This window comes from Staurois parvus, unplaced genomic scaffold (genome assembly GCF_062004578.1).
Source record: "Staurois parvus isolate SC_StPar_1 unplaced genomic scaffold, SC_StPar_1.0 ptg000734l, whole genome shotgun sequence".
Lineage (NCBI taxonomy): Eukaryota > Metazoa > Chordata > Amphibia > Anura > Ranidae > Staurois > Staurois parvus.
Genome location: NW_028318530.1, coordinates 3,280,719 through 3,300,560, shown reverse-complemented (window position 1 = coordinate 3,300,560; position 19,842 = coordinate 3,280,719). Strand labels below are relative to the sequence as shown.

The following is a 19,842-nucleotide window of genomic DNA, read 5'->3' as shown; positions in this document are numbered from 1 at the left end:
GACAACTCATGGGGCCCCCGGACAATAGGGGATCATGGGGCCCCTGTGTCCTTGCCCAAACTCAAAAAATCCTATGAAAAAGGTACCAGGGGCATCTCATGGGGCCCCCTACTGACCCCGGGACCTCGGGCAGTGCCCGAGTTTCCAAATGGTCAGTAAGCCCCTGACTTGGATATAACGAGCATCTAGAGCCTATATCTCAATTTATAGGTTGGGAGGGCATGCTGGGCTTTCTAGTTTTATAACAAGCTCAGAATCTAGCATAGAATTGTACCTAAGGAAGCTCTTATAACAGAGGTGTATAGGTAGGTCTGAGTTCTCCTAGGATAGGTAGCATATTGGCCAGAAATATCAAGCTACCAATGGAACTGATACAAGGACTCACCGCCCCCACCGTCATCGACCCCCCCTGAGCACACAGTTCAAGCTAATCATTGACAGCACTTTTACAATTCAGTTCTATAGAGCAGCTGAGATAAGACAGCGCTGGCTGCAGAAGTCAGCAGAGCAGGGTCAGTGGGACATCTATTCTCTCTGCAGACCCTCAGCCATTGAATGGAAGATTCTTCATCCTAATGCATAAAAGAAGCCCCCAAACCAGGAGACCATAGAGGGGGACCATGGATGCCATTTGGCTGAAAGGCTGCTGGATCTTTGTGGTTTTGCTTTGCACAAGGCAAGTCGCAGGTGGACCCGGAGAAGGCAGAAAAGTCTGGAGAAGGATGAGTCAAGTGAACCCCTTAAATGAAAGCCAACTCTTCACCCATGGAACCTTCCCCAGTGACTTTCTGTGGGGTGTAGGGAGCTCTTCTCTGCAGGTGGAAGAAGACCACCCCACCAGAGGACAATCTGTATGGGACCAGTTTATGAAATCTCGCCAGCCCTGGGTGGCGAACCGCACATCTGGGCACCGTGAAGGCATCTCAGATAGCTTCCTTAGAGAAGAGCTGCCAGCCTTGGAGTTCCTAGGGGTGGATTTTTATCATTTCTCCTTGTCATGGCCAAGGCTTTTCCCACAGGGGAATAACATCCCCAGCGAGCAGGGAGTCCTCTACTACAACCGTATCATCAATATTCTCCTTAGTAAGCGCAAGGAGCCCATCATCACCCTCTACCACTGGGACCTACCTGTCCCTATCCAGGAGCAGCACGGCGGCTGGGCAAACCAGAGTGTCATCCATCTCTTCAATGACTATGCAACCTTCTGCTTCCAGCAATTTGGCGATCGAGTGAAATATTGGATCACCATGCACAACCCTTACCTGGTAGCCTGGCATGGTTATGGCACAGGGACCCATGCCCCTTGGGTGAAAGGAGGAGAAGCAAAGGTGGCAGCAGTGACCCACAACCTCATCAAGGTAAATCCGTGTATAGACAAATGTTTCCCTGTTGTAATCTCTATTACCTTCTTGTTTGTGATTTGAGATATTTGCTACCCATTTTCGGGTGCTTGTCAGTTTATTTCAAGTGTCCTCAACAGTCTGTACAGTTATTGTCAGGACTCTTTCACAATGAACTTAAATATAAAAATGCTAACATGTTCACACTCCCAGGACTCCTGTTTTTCGATATGCCTTGAGTTTTTGTAGGAGATCTACTGTATGTTCATTACCTTAATATTTGCACACATAAAAAAAAACTGCTACTGTTGTATAAACTGTGATCTGGATGCAGTACATCTGCAAGGTTACATGATATTAATCTGGTATTAAATCCAAAAGCAAACATTTATTATAATGCAGCTGACCAATTTTTAGATGTGACAGCTGCTCTACTTTTAATTGTTTAAGGCTTTTTTTCTTTTTTTTTCAATTGGTGATCCTGCCAGTAAGTCTGTTTTTCAACAGAACAAGCTCTCCTGCAGGTGTAGCAATAGGGCCGTGGATAAAGGAGTACCACCAGTCCAACTGTGTGGCCCCAGCCAGGAGGGGGACCAAGCAGCTCCGTGAATTGGATATAGGCAGGGTGAGCGGCATGGTGGAACCGATCCCCCTGTATGGCTCTCTCTGCAGCAGCCTAAAGCTGGCTTCTTCTCTCCCTCCCGCTGGCTTTTACATTTTGCAGAGAGAGCCATACAGGGGATCAGTTCCAGTAATTGCCCCCCCCCCCCCCACACACACACACCCATCACCTTCCCTGTGTACCATATGTTTCCCCCTGCTGCCCAGGCCCCCCATGTGTAACCACCGCTGCTTTGCTGCCAGCTTTCCCACTCTCCTTCCCACCAGCAGCTGCAAAAGGAGCCTTCAGCATGGAGATTGGGGGAAGGGTATTGTAAATATGTCATATTTACCAGCCCCTTTCTTTTCTGAATGAACACAATGAGTGGTCAGTACTGATCACTTGCAGTGTTCATTCATAACTGAAGCCTAGTAAACTGTGTTTTTTTGGGGGGAGTCTGTCAGGTCGGCTGTATGGGGCGCTGCGGTTTCTAACAGCAGCCCTGTGTAGCAGTTAGGGAGTTGAGACAAACCATTTAACACTGACAGGCTGCTTACAATGGGCAGCATTTATTTGTGTAAAAACCTTTATCCCTAAAGGAAAAAACTGTTGCTGCTTAAAAAGTGTTAAAGTGGAACTAAACCCTTCAATAAGGCTTACCTGTAGGTACTGTAAATATCTCCTAAATGTGCACTGTGTGGGAAATATTTACTGTAGCAGCGCCAGTGATGTCACCAGCACATGCTCACTGAGCTCTGAATGAATGGTGTGCCGTGTTGCGACCAAAACTCCTGCATGTATGCGCAGGAGTGAGGTCATCGCGGCACAGCCAGCACTGTAGCGCTGCCCACGAACCTTGAAGGAAAACTGGGTGAAGATGGAAGCCTTGAGGAGCTGTGACAGTGCTCCACTGGAGGCTTCATTTTCTGGTAAGTCTTTCATAATGTGCGATGCATACTAGCACATTATGCTCTTAACTTGCAGGGAGAAGTTCTTTTAGATTTTTTTTGTGGTTTACAACTGCTTTAACTGCAGTTTATCATCAATTTGCTTTGAACATCTAAATCTGCTAGCCCATCTAACACTACCCTCTGCACAGAATAACAGTGCTGCTGTCCACAAGTGTCTCTGTTGATCTTTCATCCAGAGTGTAGGCACACTAATACAGGAGCTGTGTTACTGGCAAAATCACCAGGTGAAAACAGACAGAAAAAAAAAGCTGTAAAAAGAAAACTAACGCAGCCACTGCATCCAATGATTGGTAAGCTGCAATATATAGAATTTTTGATTTTGGGCTTAATACCACTTTAAACATTCATTTTTAAACACTATCAGCAGCTAATTTAATCAATTACTGAAAATGCAGCTTTACCTTTTAATCCTTACTTATGTTCCTGTTTAAGCTGGTGACTGCTGTCCCAGGTTCCCTGATTCAGGGTTGCTTCTTACTCCTGCAGCATCACATGAAGCCACCCTTGCATGCTGGGACAAGAGTTGTATTTCCATACACTTTGTGCATCAATAAAAACAGCCCTATAGTGGCAATCCACTCCCCTGCTCCTGCCTTCCCTTCTCCAAGCTAACCGACTGACTGGAGACTGCACTGTCCACTGGTAACTCTTTCCTGTGAAGACAGGAAGTTCAGGGAAGCAGCACTGTGAGAACAGGAGCCAGCTGCAAAGTTGTAAACTTTCAGTGGTTAGGGGGCGAGTTAGAACTTCTGTGAGATTTTTATTGCTGTTAGGAAAAGTAAGAGGAGATAAGGACAGAAAGTGAGGGAAAATCCAAACTTCTGAGTTGGCTCATTCACATGGGCAATCACACGTTTATCAGCGGACGCTCTGTCCATGTGAATAAATGACAAGCTGACATTATCAGGAAATGTGGGTAAATGCAAATTCAAAGATTACCTGTGGTTGGGGTCAGATGACTGCCTAAGTGCATGTGCATTTACCCTCGGACAGCCAACAACATATCTGGCTGTTGCAGCTTGTCATTCACACAGGCAGAGCAGTCATAGCTAAACACAAACACCAGTGATTCCTCCCGCTCCAAGAATCTGCGGATATTTGCTGCTGAGACTTGCCCCAAGTGAATGTGAATAAGACTTACCATTCCCTGCTCTATCCAAATTAAAGAAAAACGTTTTGGCTTAAACAAAAGAGAAAAAAAAAGGCTAAAAAAGAAAAAGCAGCCACCACATTTAGGTACTGATAAGCTGCAATATATACGTTTTCTGTTTTGGGCTAGTCCTGGAAAGGAGAAAATGCGGTCATTAAAGAATGACTAGTTTACTGCAGAAAGAGTTGTGCTAGCTGCAGGTTATATTGCTATTAAATTAAGACAATCATTGTTTCCTGTGTAGAAGATGCAAGAACAATATTGCAAACAAATGTTACAAAATGTAACTCTAAATAAATAACTTGCCAGAGTGCAAGCTAAATGTAGATTACACAGACTCTAGACTGGCCTGCCTCAATCGTTTTAACTAATAAGACTTGAAGTAGTGTAGACTTCCTTTTTCCCCATTAATACTTACCTAGGTGGATGCAGCATGAGTCCCTCGCCGGCTCAGGGATCACATAATCACATGAGAACTCAGGGATCACATGACAGCTATTCACTGAGTTCTCCTTGCTGCTGTGAGCAGAGAGCAGTGACTGTCATTCACTGCTGTCTGCTCTGCCCCCCCAGTGCTCACTGGAGCACTGGGCTGTGGAGGAGGAGGGAACGGCTGGCTCAGACTCTCAGCGACTCACTGAGAGGCTGAGCAAAGTGTCACTCCAGACTCTGGGTTGAATCCCGACTTTGAAGTCGGGATCTATCCCCGGCCTGAATCGGCTGAGTGGCATCAGCCAACAGTGGGCTTCTGCCTGCTGTCAGCTAAAAATGGGTCAGAAGAGTGCAGAACGAACTGCATTTGTGTGATCCACAGGAAAAGTACAGCAAAATAGCTTTGGCCGTACTTTCCCTTTAAGGGATCAAGGAAGCCCTGCTTATAATTATTATATCTGCAGCCAGTGGTGTATTTAGGTTTTGTGCTGCCCTAGGCAACACAAAAATTGGATGCCCCTCCTCCCCAGTGTAGAGAGCCTGACACTGACCAACACCAGACCCCCCCCACGGAGAAAGCCTGACAGTAACCAACAACACCCCTGCCCCATCACCCCCCACCCGAGAGAGCCTTTCATTAACACCCACCTCCCTGGCGACAGAGAGAAAGACACTCACCTGTACAACAATGGACATCCCCGGGTACGGCAGTCGGGCTCTGCATACACCATCAATCAGCCCGCAGACTCTTTCAGATCCCCTCTGGTTCTCATGCTGCATATGTTCTTCCTTCCATGGGGCTGTACTGCCCCCTTAAAAAATGCCTCCCTATGCAAATGCCTTGTTTGCCTTGTGGTAAATATGCCCCTGTCTACAGCTCAGTGGACATTAGTGTGTATAGAATGTTTAAGATATAAGAGTAAAAAAAAAAATAATAAGGGTTGTGGCACATTTAGAGTATGAAATAAATAATAACAATGACCAATGATCAGAAAAGAAACTCAGACCTTGAGAATTGTGGTACCTCCCATTAGTGGTCAGTGGAAAAATGCCCTCTTACATAGGTGGCCAGTGATGTCTTCATTTAAACTGATGGTCAGTGTGGTGCCCCTTACATTGGTGGTCAATGCTGTGCTCTGTTACAGTGGTGGTCAGTGAAGTGCTCTGTTACATTGGTGGTCAGTGGCCGTTAGTGTCAGAATGCCTGCCGCAGTCCTGCTATAAGTTGTTGATCGCCACCATTACTAGTATATAAAAAAACAAAATTCCAGTATATATACCGCCATTTGTAGATGCTATAACTTTCACATAGACCAATTAATTTACACGTATTGGGATTTTTTTTATTAGCAAAGACATGTCGCAGAATACATTTTGCACTAAAATTATGAAGAAATTTGATTTTATAAAAAAAATTTTACTGGATATGTTTTAAAAAAATAGCCAAAAATTTTTTTTTCTTTTCAAAATTGTCAGGTTTTTTTTGTTTATAGTGCAAAAAATAAAAAATGCACAGGTGATCAAATACCACTGAAAGAAAGCTCAATTTGTCAGAAAAAAGGACATAAATTTAATTTGGGTGCAGAGTTGCATGACCACGCAATTGTCAGTTAAAGTAACGCAGCACCGTATTGGCCTGGTCAGGAAGGGGAGTAAATCCTCTGGAGGGCAAGTGGTTAAAGGTAAAATGTACCTGAAGACACAAAAAGGAGGTCAGATGATTGGAACAATCGCTCAGAACTCTCATTCTATAAGCACATAACATCAGCTGAGTATAGTTATGCCCTGTGTGACTTCTCTGGAGGCAGCCAAGAGCTGTCATCTTAGAAATGTTGGGATAGATCAAAGAGAGGCCATATATGCAGACAAACAATTGTTTTCTTACGTCATCATTGTTGACCAGACCAAGTGACAGTTATCCTAAATCTAAGTGAACCTTTCCATTCCACAAGCATGTAAACATAGTGGTACCTTCATAATCTGTTCCCTCAAGCTGTGGGTCTGCAAAACATATAGAAGACAGCAACATTACATATTTCCATTGCTTCCATTGGTTACTCAGAACAAGCACAATGGATGGTAAAAATAAAAGGCACTTTTTATTTTCTTTAATCTGTTCTTCAGTACTGCTACTTAGCTTCACATGTACTACATAGAAAGTTTCTTTATCCTCTTGCCAACTACACATATGCTTCCATGGCATTATGAGGTTCTGTGCTGAGAGTGCGCTCACATGATACAGAAGCTACATTACCTCCCTGTGGCTCTTTACATGGGCCTTATTGTCTAGGAAGTACGGCTTCTATTTCATGTGAGCCTGCTCTCAGAACAGAACCTCATTCCGCTGTGGATGCATAAGTGTGGCAGCTGGGCCTATGTTTCTTACCACAGCATATATGCTTTAAAATAAATGAAGTCTACAGTATAATGCCTCATATAGTACAGTGCAGTGATATATACCTCATAATAATGATAATAAACATTTAAAGTGATCCAAATAAAATTGTGTCAATGGAAACATAAATAACGATAAAAGTTCAATGATGTCCTGTGCTTATATGAAAAATATTAATCCAATAGTGATTCAAAATGTGCCAATGTGAAAAGGAAAAAAAGTGTCCACATCAAGCTTTCATTGCTCTTTTCTGTGAAAAAATATTATACATATTGCAAGGAAAAAACTGTCCACCTTGTGAGATATGTCCTCCTAGGCACTGCCCCAGAAAAATCACAGTGATCCCTTTCACCACAATAATAAGATCTTCACTCACCAGACTAAAATGCCTTTCTTTCTCAAGAATATGCACACAAGCTCAATCTGGCTCACAAGGAATCCTCCAAACTGCAGTGTCTCTCTCAAGTTATCCTTTTCTGCCTATGCAGATAGCTGTTCCAGACTCTAAAGAAGAATAATTTGCCCACAGATAGGACATTTTTACAAAGCATAATAAATTCCTTTATTAAAACAACTATTATATTCACAAGTAACAAGCAGGGCTGCACAATTTATATCGGCTGACACCCGGGACATTCAGCTCCAGGCTCCAGGCAGGTGCATTTTTTTTACATTTAGCCCTGCTGTGGGCAAGCAGTCTCTTTAGCCTGGGTTCACACATATGTGTACTGAAATTGCATTCCATTTTCTGTGCATATTTAGTACAGGTGCGATTTTGCTGGCTCTCTATCTCTACAACTGCCTCCCATTAACCTCAATGCAAAATTGCATCCAGTTGTACCTCAATGCAAAATTGCATCCCACTGACTGTGATGCAAAATTGCATCCCATTGACTTCAATGTAAAATCGTGTCCCATTGACTTCAATGCAAAATTGCCTCCCATTGACTTCAATAGAAAAACACCTTCCATTGACATCAATGCAAAAATGCCTTCCAATGATTTCAATGTAAAAACATCTCCCATTGACTTCAATGCAAAAACGCTTTCTATGCACTTCAATGCAAAAACTCCTGTCAATAGAAATCCTATGTGAACACTTATCTCTACATGCCACTCTACTCTATCCCTTGAGAGTCTGGAATGCACCTCAACAACGTGGACAGGACCCTTTTCATAATGGCACTCAAGAGCTGACACTCCCCTTTCCTGATGAGCACCCAACCTCACCCAGGTGTGGTGCTGGAGACAGGCAGGGAGGTGATTAGGAGGTAATTAGCGCAATGTTAAAAAGTTTTAAATAAAAAATTTAAGTCGCCATAATGCCCCTTTTATTTTTAAAACCCCAGATATTCCTAAAAGCACCTTAGATTTAAATACAGTTTTGGTTAAAATTATTTATTTTTTTATCAGGACAAGTAGATTGTCATGAGGGACAAATAGACTGGGACCTTGATTTGGTTCATTGGACAAGCAATTTTTTTTAAAAACTCCACACCCCTGAACATGTGAATAAAAGCAGGCATTAAGATATAAATCTGCTGTGGCCCAGTAAACTAAAAGTATTGTGTACACAAGAGTTACCAGCCAGCTAGGTCTATGTACTGGGAATCCTAGACACTGCAAAAAACAAAAAAAAAAACATTTTTATGATACACAGTAGTTTAGATCAGGGGTCTCCAAACCTTCTAAACATAGGGCCAGTTTTCTGTCCATCAGACGTTCGAGGGCCAGACTGTGGCCATTGGGTGTAGAAATTGTCCCAGCATCAGTGGAAGTAAACAAAGCATTTTTGGTATCAGGGGGAGGAATAGCGCCCCTTCATTGGTGTAAGTTGGAGGAATAGTGCCCAATTGTTGGTGTCAGCGGGAGGAATAGTGCCCAGTTGTGTCAGTGGGAGGAATAGTGCCTCGTTGTGTCAGTGGGAGGAATAGTGCCCCATCATTGGTGTCAGTTTGAGGAATAGTGTCCTATTGTTGGTGTCATTGGGGGGAAATAGTGCCCCATTGCTGGTGTTGGTGACAGTAATAGTGCCCCATCATTGGTGTCAGTGGGAGGAACAGTGTTCTATTATTGGTGTCTGTGGGAGGAATAGTGCCCCATCATTGGTGTCAGTTTGAGGAATAGTGTCCTATTGTTGGTGTCATTGGGGGGCGAAATAGTGCCCCATCATTGGTGTCAGTGGGAGGAATAGTGCCCCATCATTGGTGTCAGTTTGAGGAATAGTGTCCTATTGTTGGTGTCATTGGGGGGGAAATAGTGCCCCATCATTGATGTCGGTGGCAGGAATAGTACCCCATCATTGGTGTCAGTGGGAGGAATAGTGCCCCATCATTGGTGTCAGTGGGAGGAATAATGCCACATCAATGGTGTCAGTGGGTGGAATAGTTTCCCATCATTGGTGTCAATTTGAGAAATAGTGCCTCATTGTGGACATCAGTAGCAGTAATTATGCCCCATTGTTGGTGAGAGGAAAGGAATAGTGTCTTGTATCAGTGGGAGGAAATGTGCTTCAAGGGCCAGATAAAGGCAAGCAAAGGGCCACATCCAGCCCCCCGGCCGCAGTTTGGAGACCATTGGTTTAAATAAACAATTTATTTAGGATTTATATTACTTTTTTAATTTGTTCAATAGCAGTCTTGTGTCTTTGGGTACTTTTCTGCTCATATAGACATAGACATTTGAGAGTGGTTGGATGTACAGCAAAGATCCAACTGTCCTGAAAGCACATGTACTAAGGCTACAGAGTACTCCATACATGAGAAAAGGCTGGCTTTGCAGAACTATGAAGTTGATGCTGATGTAGGGGGTGAGAACAATAACCAAAATCAAGAGAAGTTTTCTAACCTGCAAAATCAATGTTCCCCAGGGGAGCGTGTGACTGCGGGACAACTACCTTCAATCATAGATACGAGGCTGTTACCTAATCAAGCTGACAACAGTTGGATTTAAAGACTGTCATCACATGTCTACGGCAGTGAATAGTGGTATCCTTGACCTCTATCCTATATGTATGATGGACTTATGTCAGGCACATCCAATATTTACTTTGTTCAAGCCAGTGCTGGCCAGTCTCAGCTTGCATTAATTCTAACCAATATCTTAGTTTTTGTCAATGTACTTCTAAAGTGTGCCCAATGAGGGTTTTAGTGTCTGCCAGCGGACATGAGTGGCCTACTTAATTCCAAATGATTTAACCTTGCAGCCTGGTTAAGGTAGTTCTTGTTATGGTGCTTTTAGTGCTTGAAATAAGTTCAAATGTTGTCCCTCAGCTATTCTCAAAAAATAAAATGCTCATTACCTCTACCGAAAGCGTTAACGACTAAAGTGGACTTAAAATCAGAAAGTAGCCACCCATGCTACCAGCTGTCAGGATAACCTATAACCCATAGCACACTTATTCAAACAGCAAAACTGACCACGGCGCATCAAATATAATACTGTGGATATCTGCAACCAGAAAGTCCTGTGCAAGTCAATGACAGGCTGACAGTAGCTATGGCTGTCTGCCACTGTATGCATGCGTCTGCATGTATCCAAACAACAAGCAGTTGCAGTTTATTCAATAACTACTTTCCGACCGCCCTATAGCAGAAATTCTGCTACAGGGCGGCATGAGTGCACAAAATCACACACACACACATATATATATATATATATATATATCACTGGGTCCCAGCTGATGATTACTCGCTGGTGCCCGGTGATTTCCAAGGATCTCCGACAAGGAGGAGAACTGTTTTGTTTACTAACAGTTCTCCTTCCTGTCAGCTCTGGCACACTTGGAAACTCAGGCACTGCCCGAGGGCCCGGGGTCAGTAGGGGGCCCCATGAGATGCCCCTGGTACCTTTTTCATAGGCTTTTTTTAGTTTGGGCAAGGACACAGGGGCCCCGTGATCCCTTACTGCACGGGGGCCCCATGAGTTGTCAGTCCACCCCTGATGCGGAGTAACACTGCATCAGTTACAAGTACTACTACAACATACATTGTAATAACAGTCTTACAGTGTATTTATAAATACTTTTTTCTTACCAATCACTCTTTGCAATTATATTACAAAAACAATTGTAGCACACAGAAGGTGATTGACAGTCTCAGCTTTGCATGTTTCCCTATGAGACTGTATGGAAGGGGGTGTATATTTTGCCTCCGGTCAGGCCGCAGCTCTCCTCTCTATGCTGTGCAGTTTGTGACATCAGCCCCTTTCCACCCCCATCTGCCTTCTGGAGTTCAGAGATGCTGTGTAAAATGTGTGTTTTAGGAGGCTGTAGAGGAGAAAGAACTGTAGATAAACAGGCTAAACTTATAGAGGATGATTTGTTTTATCTCTGTACTTTACCTGATGCGAATCACTTCAGCAGGCATGTGTAAGGGTTTCTAACCACTTTAAATCTGTATTGGTTTTTGATCAGTCTTTTCTGTTTAATATTTTTGAGCTTGAGTTTTTGAGTTCTGTAAACAACATGCTTTTTTATTCAACAAAACAGCCATGAATAGAGAATTAAAGTGACACTAAACTCTGGTTTAAAAAAGTATGTTATATTCAAAAATATATTCTTAACTCAAAAAAGTGAATTCTATTGCTCTTAGCCTGCTCCAAATCTCCAAATTCCTTTTTCTTTTTTTTTCTTTGCTGCTTTGATAAAGGAGGTTATGTTCATTCTTCATATCCGCACTGTATGTAGGAGCGTAGCCAACCTCTCATGCTCACTGTTTCCAAACAAACAAAAAAAAAGAGGGAGAAAAAGTTTGGAGGATCTTACAAGGGCGAAGAAAAATATAGTGGGGTTGATTTATTTGTAGACAATTAGAAATAGTATAGTGGGAAAGGAAGTAGGAGAAAAGAAAAAAAAAAGGGGGGGGGGTGGGAGAGTGGGTGGGTAGCTTGGCGTGCTGTCCAGGGTTCCCTGCCATGGGCACATATTGTTCACAGCATCCAGAAATGTTAACATTTTACCCATCAGGTGTGAGTGAGACCTGGTAATCTGTGGATAGGGTAAACTCAGTACAATTGAACCATCGGTTACAACATTGTTCCTCTTTATTGTATCCTCTTCTATTTTGGTGAACCACAAACTCTACTATGGTGTTGTGGTTTGTTTCCAATATAGGGGTATGCATCAGGGCCAGATCTGGCCTGTCTGATGTGGGAGTGTAATAAAAACTGTCAGGGGGGCAGAGAATGGGAGGTCAGCAGGGCAGTGTACAGGGGTCAGCAGAGCAGAGCACAGGGGTCAGCAGAGCTGGGGATAGGGGACAGCAGAGCTGAGGACAGGGGTCAGCAAGGTGGAGGAAAGGGGTCACAACTGGCAGGGAAGAGGACAGGGGTCTCAACTGGCAGGGCAGAGGACAGGGGTCTCAACTGGCAGGGCAGAGGACAGGGGTCAGTAGAGCTGAGGATAGGGGACAGCAGAGCTGAAGACAGGGGTCAGCATGGCAGAGGACAGGGGTCACAACTGGCAGGGAAGAGGACAGGGTCTCAACTGGCAGGGCAGAGTACAGGGGTCAGTAGAGCTGAGGATAGGGGACAGCAGAGCTGAAGACAGGGGTCAGCATGGCAGAGGACAGGGGTCACAACTGGCAGGGAAGAGGACAGGGGTCTCAACTGGCAGAGCTGAGGACAGGGGTCAGCAGGGCAGAGGACAAGGGTCACAACTGGCAGAGAAGAGGACAGGGGTCACAATTTGCAGGGCAGAGGACAAAAGTCACTTTTGGTAGGGCAGAGGACAGGGGTTACTGGTGCCTGGGCACTCATCAGAGCTCCTTCTTACCACACAGATAGCTTTGGCTTTGGGGAGGCACAACAAAAATCTGGGGGACATAGCCCAACCCAGCAACCCCCTAGATCTGTTCATGCATGCTTTGGCAGCATTGAGGAGATGTATAAGGAGGGAGCATTTGTTTCTCTTTAGAGACATTGGGGTCGGGTGGAGAAGGAAGGAAGGCAGCCAAGTCATTCAGCAGCTGTATGTACCGTTGTCTGTGAATGATCTGTCTAACCTGATTTAAAAAATTGGAGATCTCTGGGCATGACCAAAACATGTTAAGCACAGAGCTTTTGTTGATTTACTACAGACAAATACACTGGGCACTTTGCAAGTGCGGTTGCACTCATTTTCCCAGGAGCTTAGTGAATGTGGTGACGCTTCACTTTGTAAAGAATGACTAATCAGATGCAAGGAAAATTTTAAGAATTGCACAGTTGCTTGCACATGATTGGATGATGGAAATTAGCAGATCTTCACCACATTCATTATGCTCTGGGAAAAATTAGTACAACTGCGCCTGCAACATGGAAACAGTTTTATGAAAAATAGATTATAGAGCCATTATGTAATGGCTGCTTTTAAACTGATCAGTTCTTTTTTTTTGCGTAAAAAAAAAGCAGAAGAGAAATGCATGACCATTAACCCTTTTGCTGCCAGTGCTGCCTTTTGCATTTTTTTTGCACACATATTTAAAAAAATAATTTTGGGCCTGAAGATTACACAAACCCCCAAAACATTATGTATTTTCTGAAAGCAAACACCCTAGAGAATAACATAGTGGTAGTTCCAATTTTTTATGTCACACGATATTATGGCAAAGGTCCAGGAAATGCAAAATATCAGTAAAAATCACACTAAAATGAATTTTAGGGCAAACAAACGCAATACATTGCCCACATTTTTGGTAAAATAAAAGTAAAAGATGAGGTTGTGTAGAGTAAATAGATACCCAACATGCCAAACCTTGAATTTGTGTGCGCCTATGAAATTGCGTCAAACTTCAGTACCCTATATTTTCTATAGATGATACTTCAAAAGCCCCTATAGGTCATCAGTTTAGCGTTACAGAGGAGGTCTTGTGCTAGAATTATTGCTCTCACGCCGACATTTATGGCGATATGTACTATGTGTATTGCAATCATCATTTTCACGTGTAGGCACCCTGACATGTGCGTTTATGTTCATACGTGTGAATATGTGGGGGTGGGCTCAACATTTTTTTTGTGGGGGGGGGGGTGTTATGTGCTTGTGTGTAATTTTATTTTTTTATTTCATTTTCTTAACTTTTTTTTTCATCACACAGGGGACACAAAGTCCCCTATGTGATGATTTTTTGCAGGGTCTAAAATACCCTGAGCTCCATTAGATGTATTGCAATGCAAACTGCATTGCTATACATCTTTCCTCGGCTATTTTAGCTGGGAAAGTGACAGCCATGACCCCGAAGTGATGTCACGGACCTCGCCTTCCAGGTCACACAAAGAAGGGGAAGGGTGCAGACGATCGTCCGCTCTCCTCTTTCCCCTCCACCCATAGACACCCACCATGGCACTCCCCAGGCCCGTAGATGGGCAAGTGAAGCCCAGTTACATGGCGGGAGCATGCCAGTGCAGGAGGCGGGCACCGGAACCAGAGGCTGTGGATTCAATCGGCAGCAGTGGAGCTGCTTGACTACTTCCACCTGACAGGCAGGAGTATGCCTGTCAGTTTTGTACACAATTCCAGTGGCCGCAGCCACTGGATTGTGTATAAAACCCCCTGCTGTCAGGTCCATACGGTGTACGGAACTGGCAGCGAAAAGGTTAAATCCTATGGAACTGTTCACACTGGTCAGTTGCAGGTCCACTGCTTTTTTGAATGTCCTGCAAACTGCATTTTTGGTAAATGTCTGGTGTGGTAAAAAAATGCACCTCCCTAATGAAATGAATGGAAAACACATAAACAATATGGCAAAAATGCATCAAAAATGCATTTGTTGTGTTATTGGTTTTTTGATGCATGTCCTTTTTTACAGGTGCAAAATGCACTGGAAACACAGCAAAAACGCTGAGTTTTTATGCAATCTAGGAATGTGAAAGTTGCCTTAAGCATGTAACAATGAGCCTTGAACTCAACCTGTTGTCTACAGATAAATCAATACTATTAGTTTAGCCTTGAATATAGCAAATAAACAGAAAATGTATGCACGAAAACATTATTTTTCCCTTTTAACAGACTTTCTTGTATGTGAGTGAAGTGAGGATTTGCAGATAGTAGTGTGCAATGGCAGTGTGTGAATGGCTGTGATGAATAATGGTGATGTGTCAGTGACAATAGCCCTTAGTAGTGATTCTCTGTGATTGATGATGTCACTGAGCAGCACAAAGATCAACTGCAGTGCTTTCTACAAACCAAGCTTCTTATATTGATTGGCTTTAGGAAAGCGAAGGCATGCACTGCAGATGGTTGAAGGTCATGTAAGGCTAACCACCAAAGATCAGCAGGGACCTAAAATGAAGCTAACTCCTTGATGTGATCCTCTAAAGGTCTACAGATATCCGCATTGTATAATCCAGTGCAATTCAGATTGGTCCTTGTTCATGAAAGCCAACCTGGTCATCTATGCATGATAAACTTTGACAGGTTATTTTATCCTTTATATGTTTTTTTGTACTGATTATGGGAAGACCTACACACAGCTACATGTCTGTGCTTTTCAAGGTTGGAAGCAAAAGCTAATCCAAACAGACCTTCACCTGTATTCTGAAAACTTGTTTCATCTGTGAGCACTGGCTGTATACCAAAGTCCATTACGTCCCACAGTGTTAGAATTCCTTCACTTTATTATCTTTTATTTCTTGTTGGGTGGTCAGTTACTGGCTCAGCCACCCAACTAATGGAACACTATAGCAAGGCTGAACCTAGCATGCAAACATTCACAATTTTCATTTGTTTTACAAATAGAGTTTCTATCTTCCTTTCTTTAGCAATTATTGGTCATTTAAGTGCAAACCCAAAAACAAAAATGTAATATATTGCGGCTCACTAATCCTGAAATGTGGTATCTGTGTTAGTTTTCTTCTTTTAGGCTTTGTTTTCTGTTGTTTTAACCTGGTGATGGGGCCAGTAACACACCTTCTGTCTTAGGGTGTCTCAACTCTGGATGAGGGCAAAGGAGACACCTCAAGACAGCTGTTGGCCATACACATATAGATTTTTCCATTCCTTCATCCACGCTAAACAGCGCAGATGACTGAATCTCCTTCTGTGGCTATTGTATTTTGAGAGCCTCATAGCCACTGTTTGGAAGATAATTTTCCGCTCCTTTGGTTTTTCAGGCTAGGAATTTTTTGCAGGGGTGACTGCCAGGGTATCCCGCTGATTAAATTTTGGACCAGCTCATCAGGAACTGGACAAAATTCAAACAGTGCATGGCCAGCTTTACAATTGCTTGCAGATTTAGATGAACATGACTAACAAAATAAAGTGGAGTTCCAGCCGTTTTTGTGTTTATTAAAAGTCAGCAGCTACAAAAACTGTAGCTGCTGACTTTTAATAAACACAGATTCACCTGTCCCAGAGTCCAGCAATGTACGTGAGTTTTTAAGCTTTTTTTAGTGTTTTTTGCATTAGCGTTTAGCTGCATTTTGCCGCGTTTAGCAGGGTTTTTCCGCATTTGCATTTTTTGGCGTTTTTTGACCAAGAACTTTTTTTTGGTCAAAAAAAGTCCAAAAAAGCCAGTTTGTGGCATTTTACCATGTTTTTCAACGTTAGAGCGTTTCTACAACTAAAAAACCCACTAGTCCTGTTTTTTTTCCAGCCTAAAAATGTCACAGCCAAAAATGTTGATTACAGTCTATGTGTGCATGGACACATAGGATAACATGCTCTGGGGTTTATTGGCTGTAGAAAAAAATGTCAAAAGCCAAAAACAGCAGCTGTAAAAACATTCAGTGTGCATGAAGACATATAGCCACCTCTCTTTTCAATACCAGTCATAAGCTTTCCATTCATGGAGTCTGTCAGTTTCTTGATCTGTTGATGATCAACTTTTTATGCAGCAGCAACCACAGCTTCCCAGACACTGTTCTGAGAGATGTACCTATCTCTTCAGGAAAGCCTATCCTGCCGTCAGCTAATAATGGAATCTTCTACTCTTCCTATCAGTCCATCCCCCTACAGTTACTACCTTTCGTACCACTAGCCCCTCCCTCCTAGACTGTAAGCTCCGAGGAGCAGGGCCCTCCTATCCCTCTTGTATTGAACTGTATTGTCACTGTATTGTCTCCCATTATATTGTAAAGCGCTGAGCAAACTGTTGGCGCTATATAAATCCTGTATAATAATAATAATGTACTGTTTTCCTTCATCGTAAATCTCCCTTTTAAGAAGGGCCCACAAGTTCTCATTAGGGTTTAGGTCAGGTGAGGAAGGGGACCATGTCATTGTTCTTTCATCTTTAATGCCTTTACTGGCTAGAGATGCAGTGGAGTACTTCCATGTATGCGATTGAGCATTGTCCTGCATAAATATCATCGTCTTCTTGGAAGAAGTTTTTTTTCCAGCCAAAAAACGCTCCTGCCAAAAAATGTTGATTACAATGTATGTGTGCATGCACACATATGATAATATGCTGGGGGGTTTATTGCCTGTAAAAAAAACGTCAAATGCCAAAAACAGCAGCTGCAAAAATGTACATGATGACTTAAAATGCTCTAATGCTGATAAAAGCTGAAAAACGCTGATAAAAGCTGAAAAACGCTAAAAACCACAGCTATCTGGCGTTTATGAGTGTTTTTGAGCCTGAAGATTGTGTGGGAATATAATTTTGCTAAAAAATGCAAATGCTGAAAACACTAAAAATGCTGAAAAAAGGTACTGCAAAAATGCTAAAAAAAGCGACAAAACTCATGTTTTAATGCAGTATACTACAGCTAAAGCTACTGGCGTTTTTATATTGTCCAGTGTGCATGAGGCCTAAGTTTTAATTTACTCTGTCATAAAGTATCTTGTGACTGATCAGAACCGTAATTCATTCTGTTTTCAAGAAGAATCCTCAACAAAAAGAGACATTACAAAAATTGAAAACTATGCATACGATAACACGCACTTCCAACAATTGTAGGCTTCATACGTTTCCTGATCTTTCATTGGCTTTTACATTAAACTGCTGAGACAGGATCAGGCCATTTACATCCACCTTAAGGCTTCCGAAAGACCTTTAGAAAAATGTGTAGGAGGGTTTAGAGGTCTGCAAAGTGTCACTGGGTATTGAAGGTTGCTATTCAAGATCGATCAATAGTCTCTATAGTGATATATGTATGTAAACACTGTTTCTAACACAGTCTAAAGGAGGCGTTAGTAGCAGCTGAAGCTAAACATGCTCAAGACCTTATGAACATTGAACATGATGTCATATACAATCTCAATAATTTGCTTTTCACATAATTGGTTAACTAAAGTGAGATTCTCAACTCCTCAGCCTCAATGTGTGTTTAGGAAATGTTAGGCATAAATACTGTATGCAGACTTATACACTTTGTCTTCTACTCAGACATGTTAGGAAAGGCTCATGTCTTTCAGCCAACTAACATATCAGTGAACCTTGACTGTGCACCTGCTGCACTAATATGTTTCTCACTCCAGTGTACTCTGTGCTCCTATTTAAAAATTGTTCCACTGCTAATGGGAAAAAGAAAGGGTTCTTAAACACAAGGCCAGAATATTATATACACCCCTAGATCTCCTGCAAGTTCTTCACCTTGATTATACTCCTCGGAATATCTTTGAAGGTTATGTTTAGTAGGTAAAAATGATATAAGTAAGTTGACCACCCCCTCCTCCTGAAAAAACTGTATTTACTTGGTTTCCGTGACTGTAATCTCCATTGGTTCGAATCTTACCTATCTCACCACACCTTCAGTGTCACTTACAACTCTACTTCCTCCTCTCCTACTCCTCTTACTGTCGGGGTCTCCAAAGGTTTTGTCCTTGGACCTCTCCTATTCTCGATCTACACTTCTTCCTTGGGTCAGCTGACAGCTTCCCATGGTTTCCAATACCATTTCTATGCTGATGACACACAAATCTATCTCTCTATTCCTCAACTCACCCCATCAATTTCCTCACGTATCACTACTTACTAACAGACATATCAGACTGGATGTCACACCACTTCCTAAAAATCAATCTATCCAAAACTGAGCTCATAATATTTCCTCCCCCAATGCCTCTTTTCCTGATTTCTCGGTCAGGATCAATAGCACCACTATCAACTTATCGCTGCATGCCTGGGAGCTAGGTGTAACCCTGGATTCTGAACTATCCTTTAACCACCTCCCATCCGGCCGTTGTATATAAACGGCTGGACAGTGGCAGTGCAGGGTCGGGTGGCCATTTATAAATAGCCTCCCCGCCCCCTGCTTGTGCGCGCTCCCTGGGAGCGCACAGCACAGCGATCCGGTGCCCACACAGTGGAACACCGATTGTCGTACGGGACCTCTGTGCGAGGTCCCGATCATGTGATCACTGATTGGCCAGTCAGTGATCGCATGAAGAGTAGTAAGCAAGATGTCACTTCTGACATCATTACTTACTACGTGTGAAATCTGTGAATGATCACAGAGGTCACATGGTACAAGGCTATTCACAACCGCCTTGTACCATGTGACAAGCTGTGACCAATCACAGCTCACACAGTAGTTCTCAATGGATGCAAGAATGCAGCCAGAGAGAAGGATAAATTATTGCTTTTACAGCCTTTATGGGTGTAAAAGCAATTAGTGTAAAAAAAAAAAATCTTCAGCACCCCCTACAAGTAGTACAGTGTCACCATGGTGACACTGTACTGCTAGGGTGACAGTATTTAAACAAACAACAAAAAACATAATATAAAAAATAAAATAAAAATGTAAAAACAAAAGTTTAAAAATTTTAATTTTTAGTTATAAACTAATTTGGGTTATTATTTTTTTTACTAAAAAGATAACAGAATACATTTTGGCCAAGATTTATGATGAAATATTATTTATTTGCAAAATATTATAAGAAAAACACTTTTTTTCAAAATGTTTGGACTTTTTCATTTACATAGCAAAAAAAAAAAAATCCCAGTGGTGAATAAATACTACCAAAATAAAGCTTTATCTGTCTCAAAAAAATGCTAACAAATTCATATAGGTACAGTGTTGCATGACCGCGCAAT

The 19,842-nt window shown here is 42.5% G+C and overlaps 1 protein-coding gene across 1 annotated transcript in view; it reads left to right on the top strand.

Moving 5' to 3' along the window:
- Positions 1–480: 480 nt before the first annotated feature.
- Positions 481–19,842, top strand: part of KLB (klotho beta) — a 44,948-nt gene continuing 25,586 nt past the window's right edge. The window contains exon 1 of the mRNA XM_089654035.1: positions 481–1,358. Coding sequence (XP_089510161.1) covers positions 621–1,358 — 738 coding nt within the window. The 5' untranslated portion in view covers positions 481–620. The remainder of the gene's footprint in view (positions 1,359–19,842) is intronic.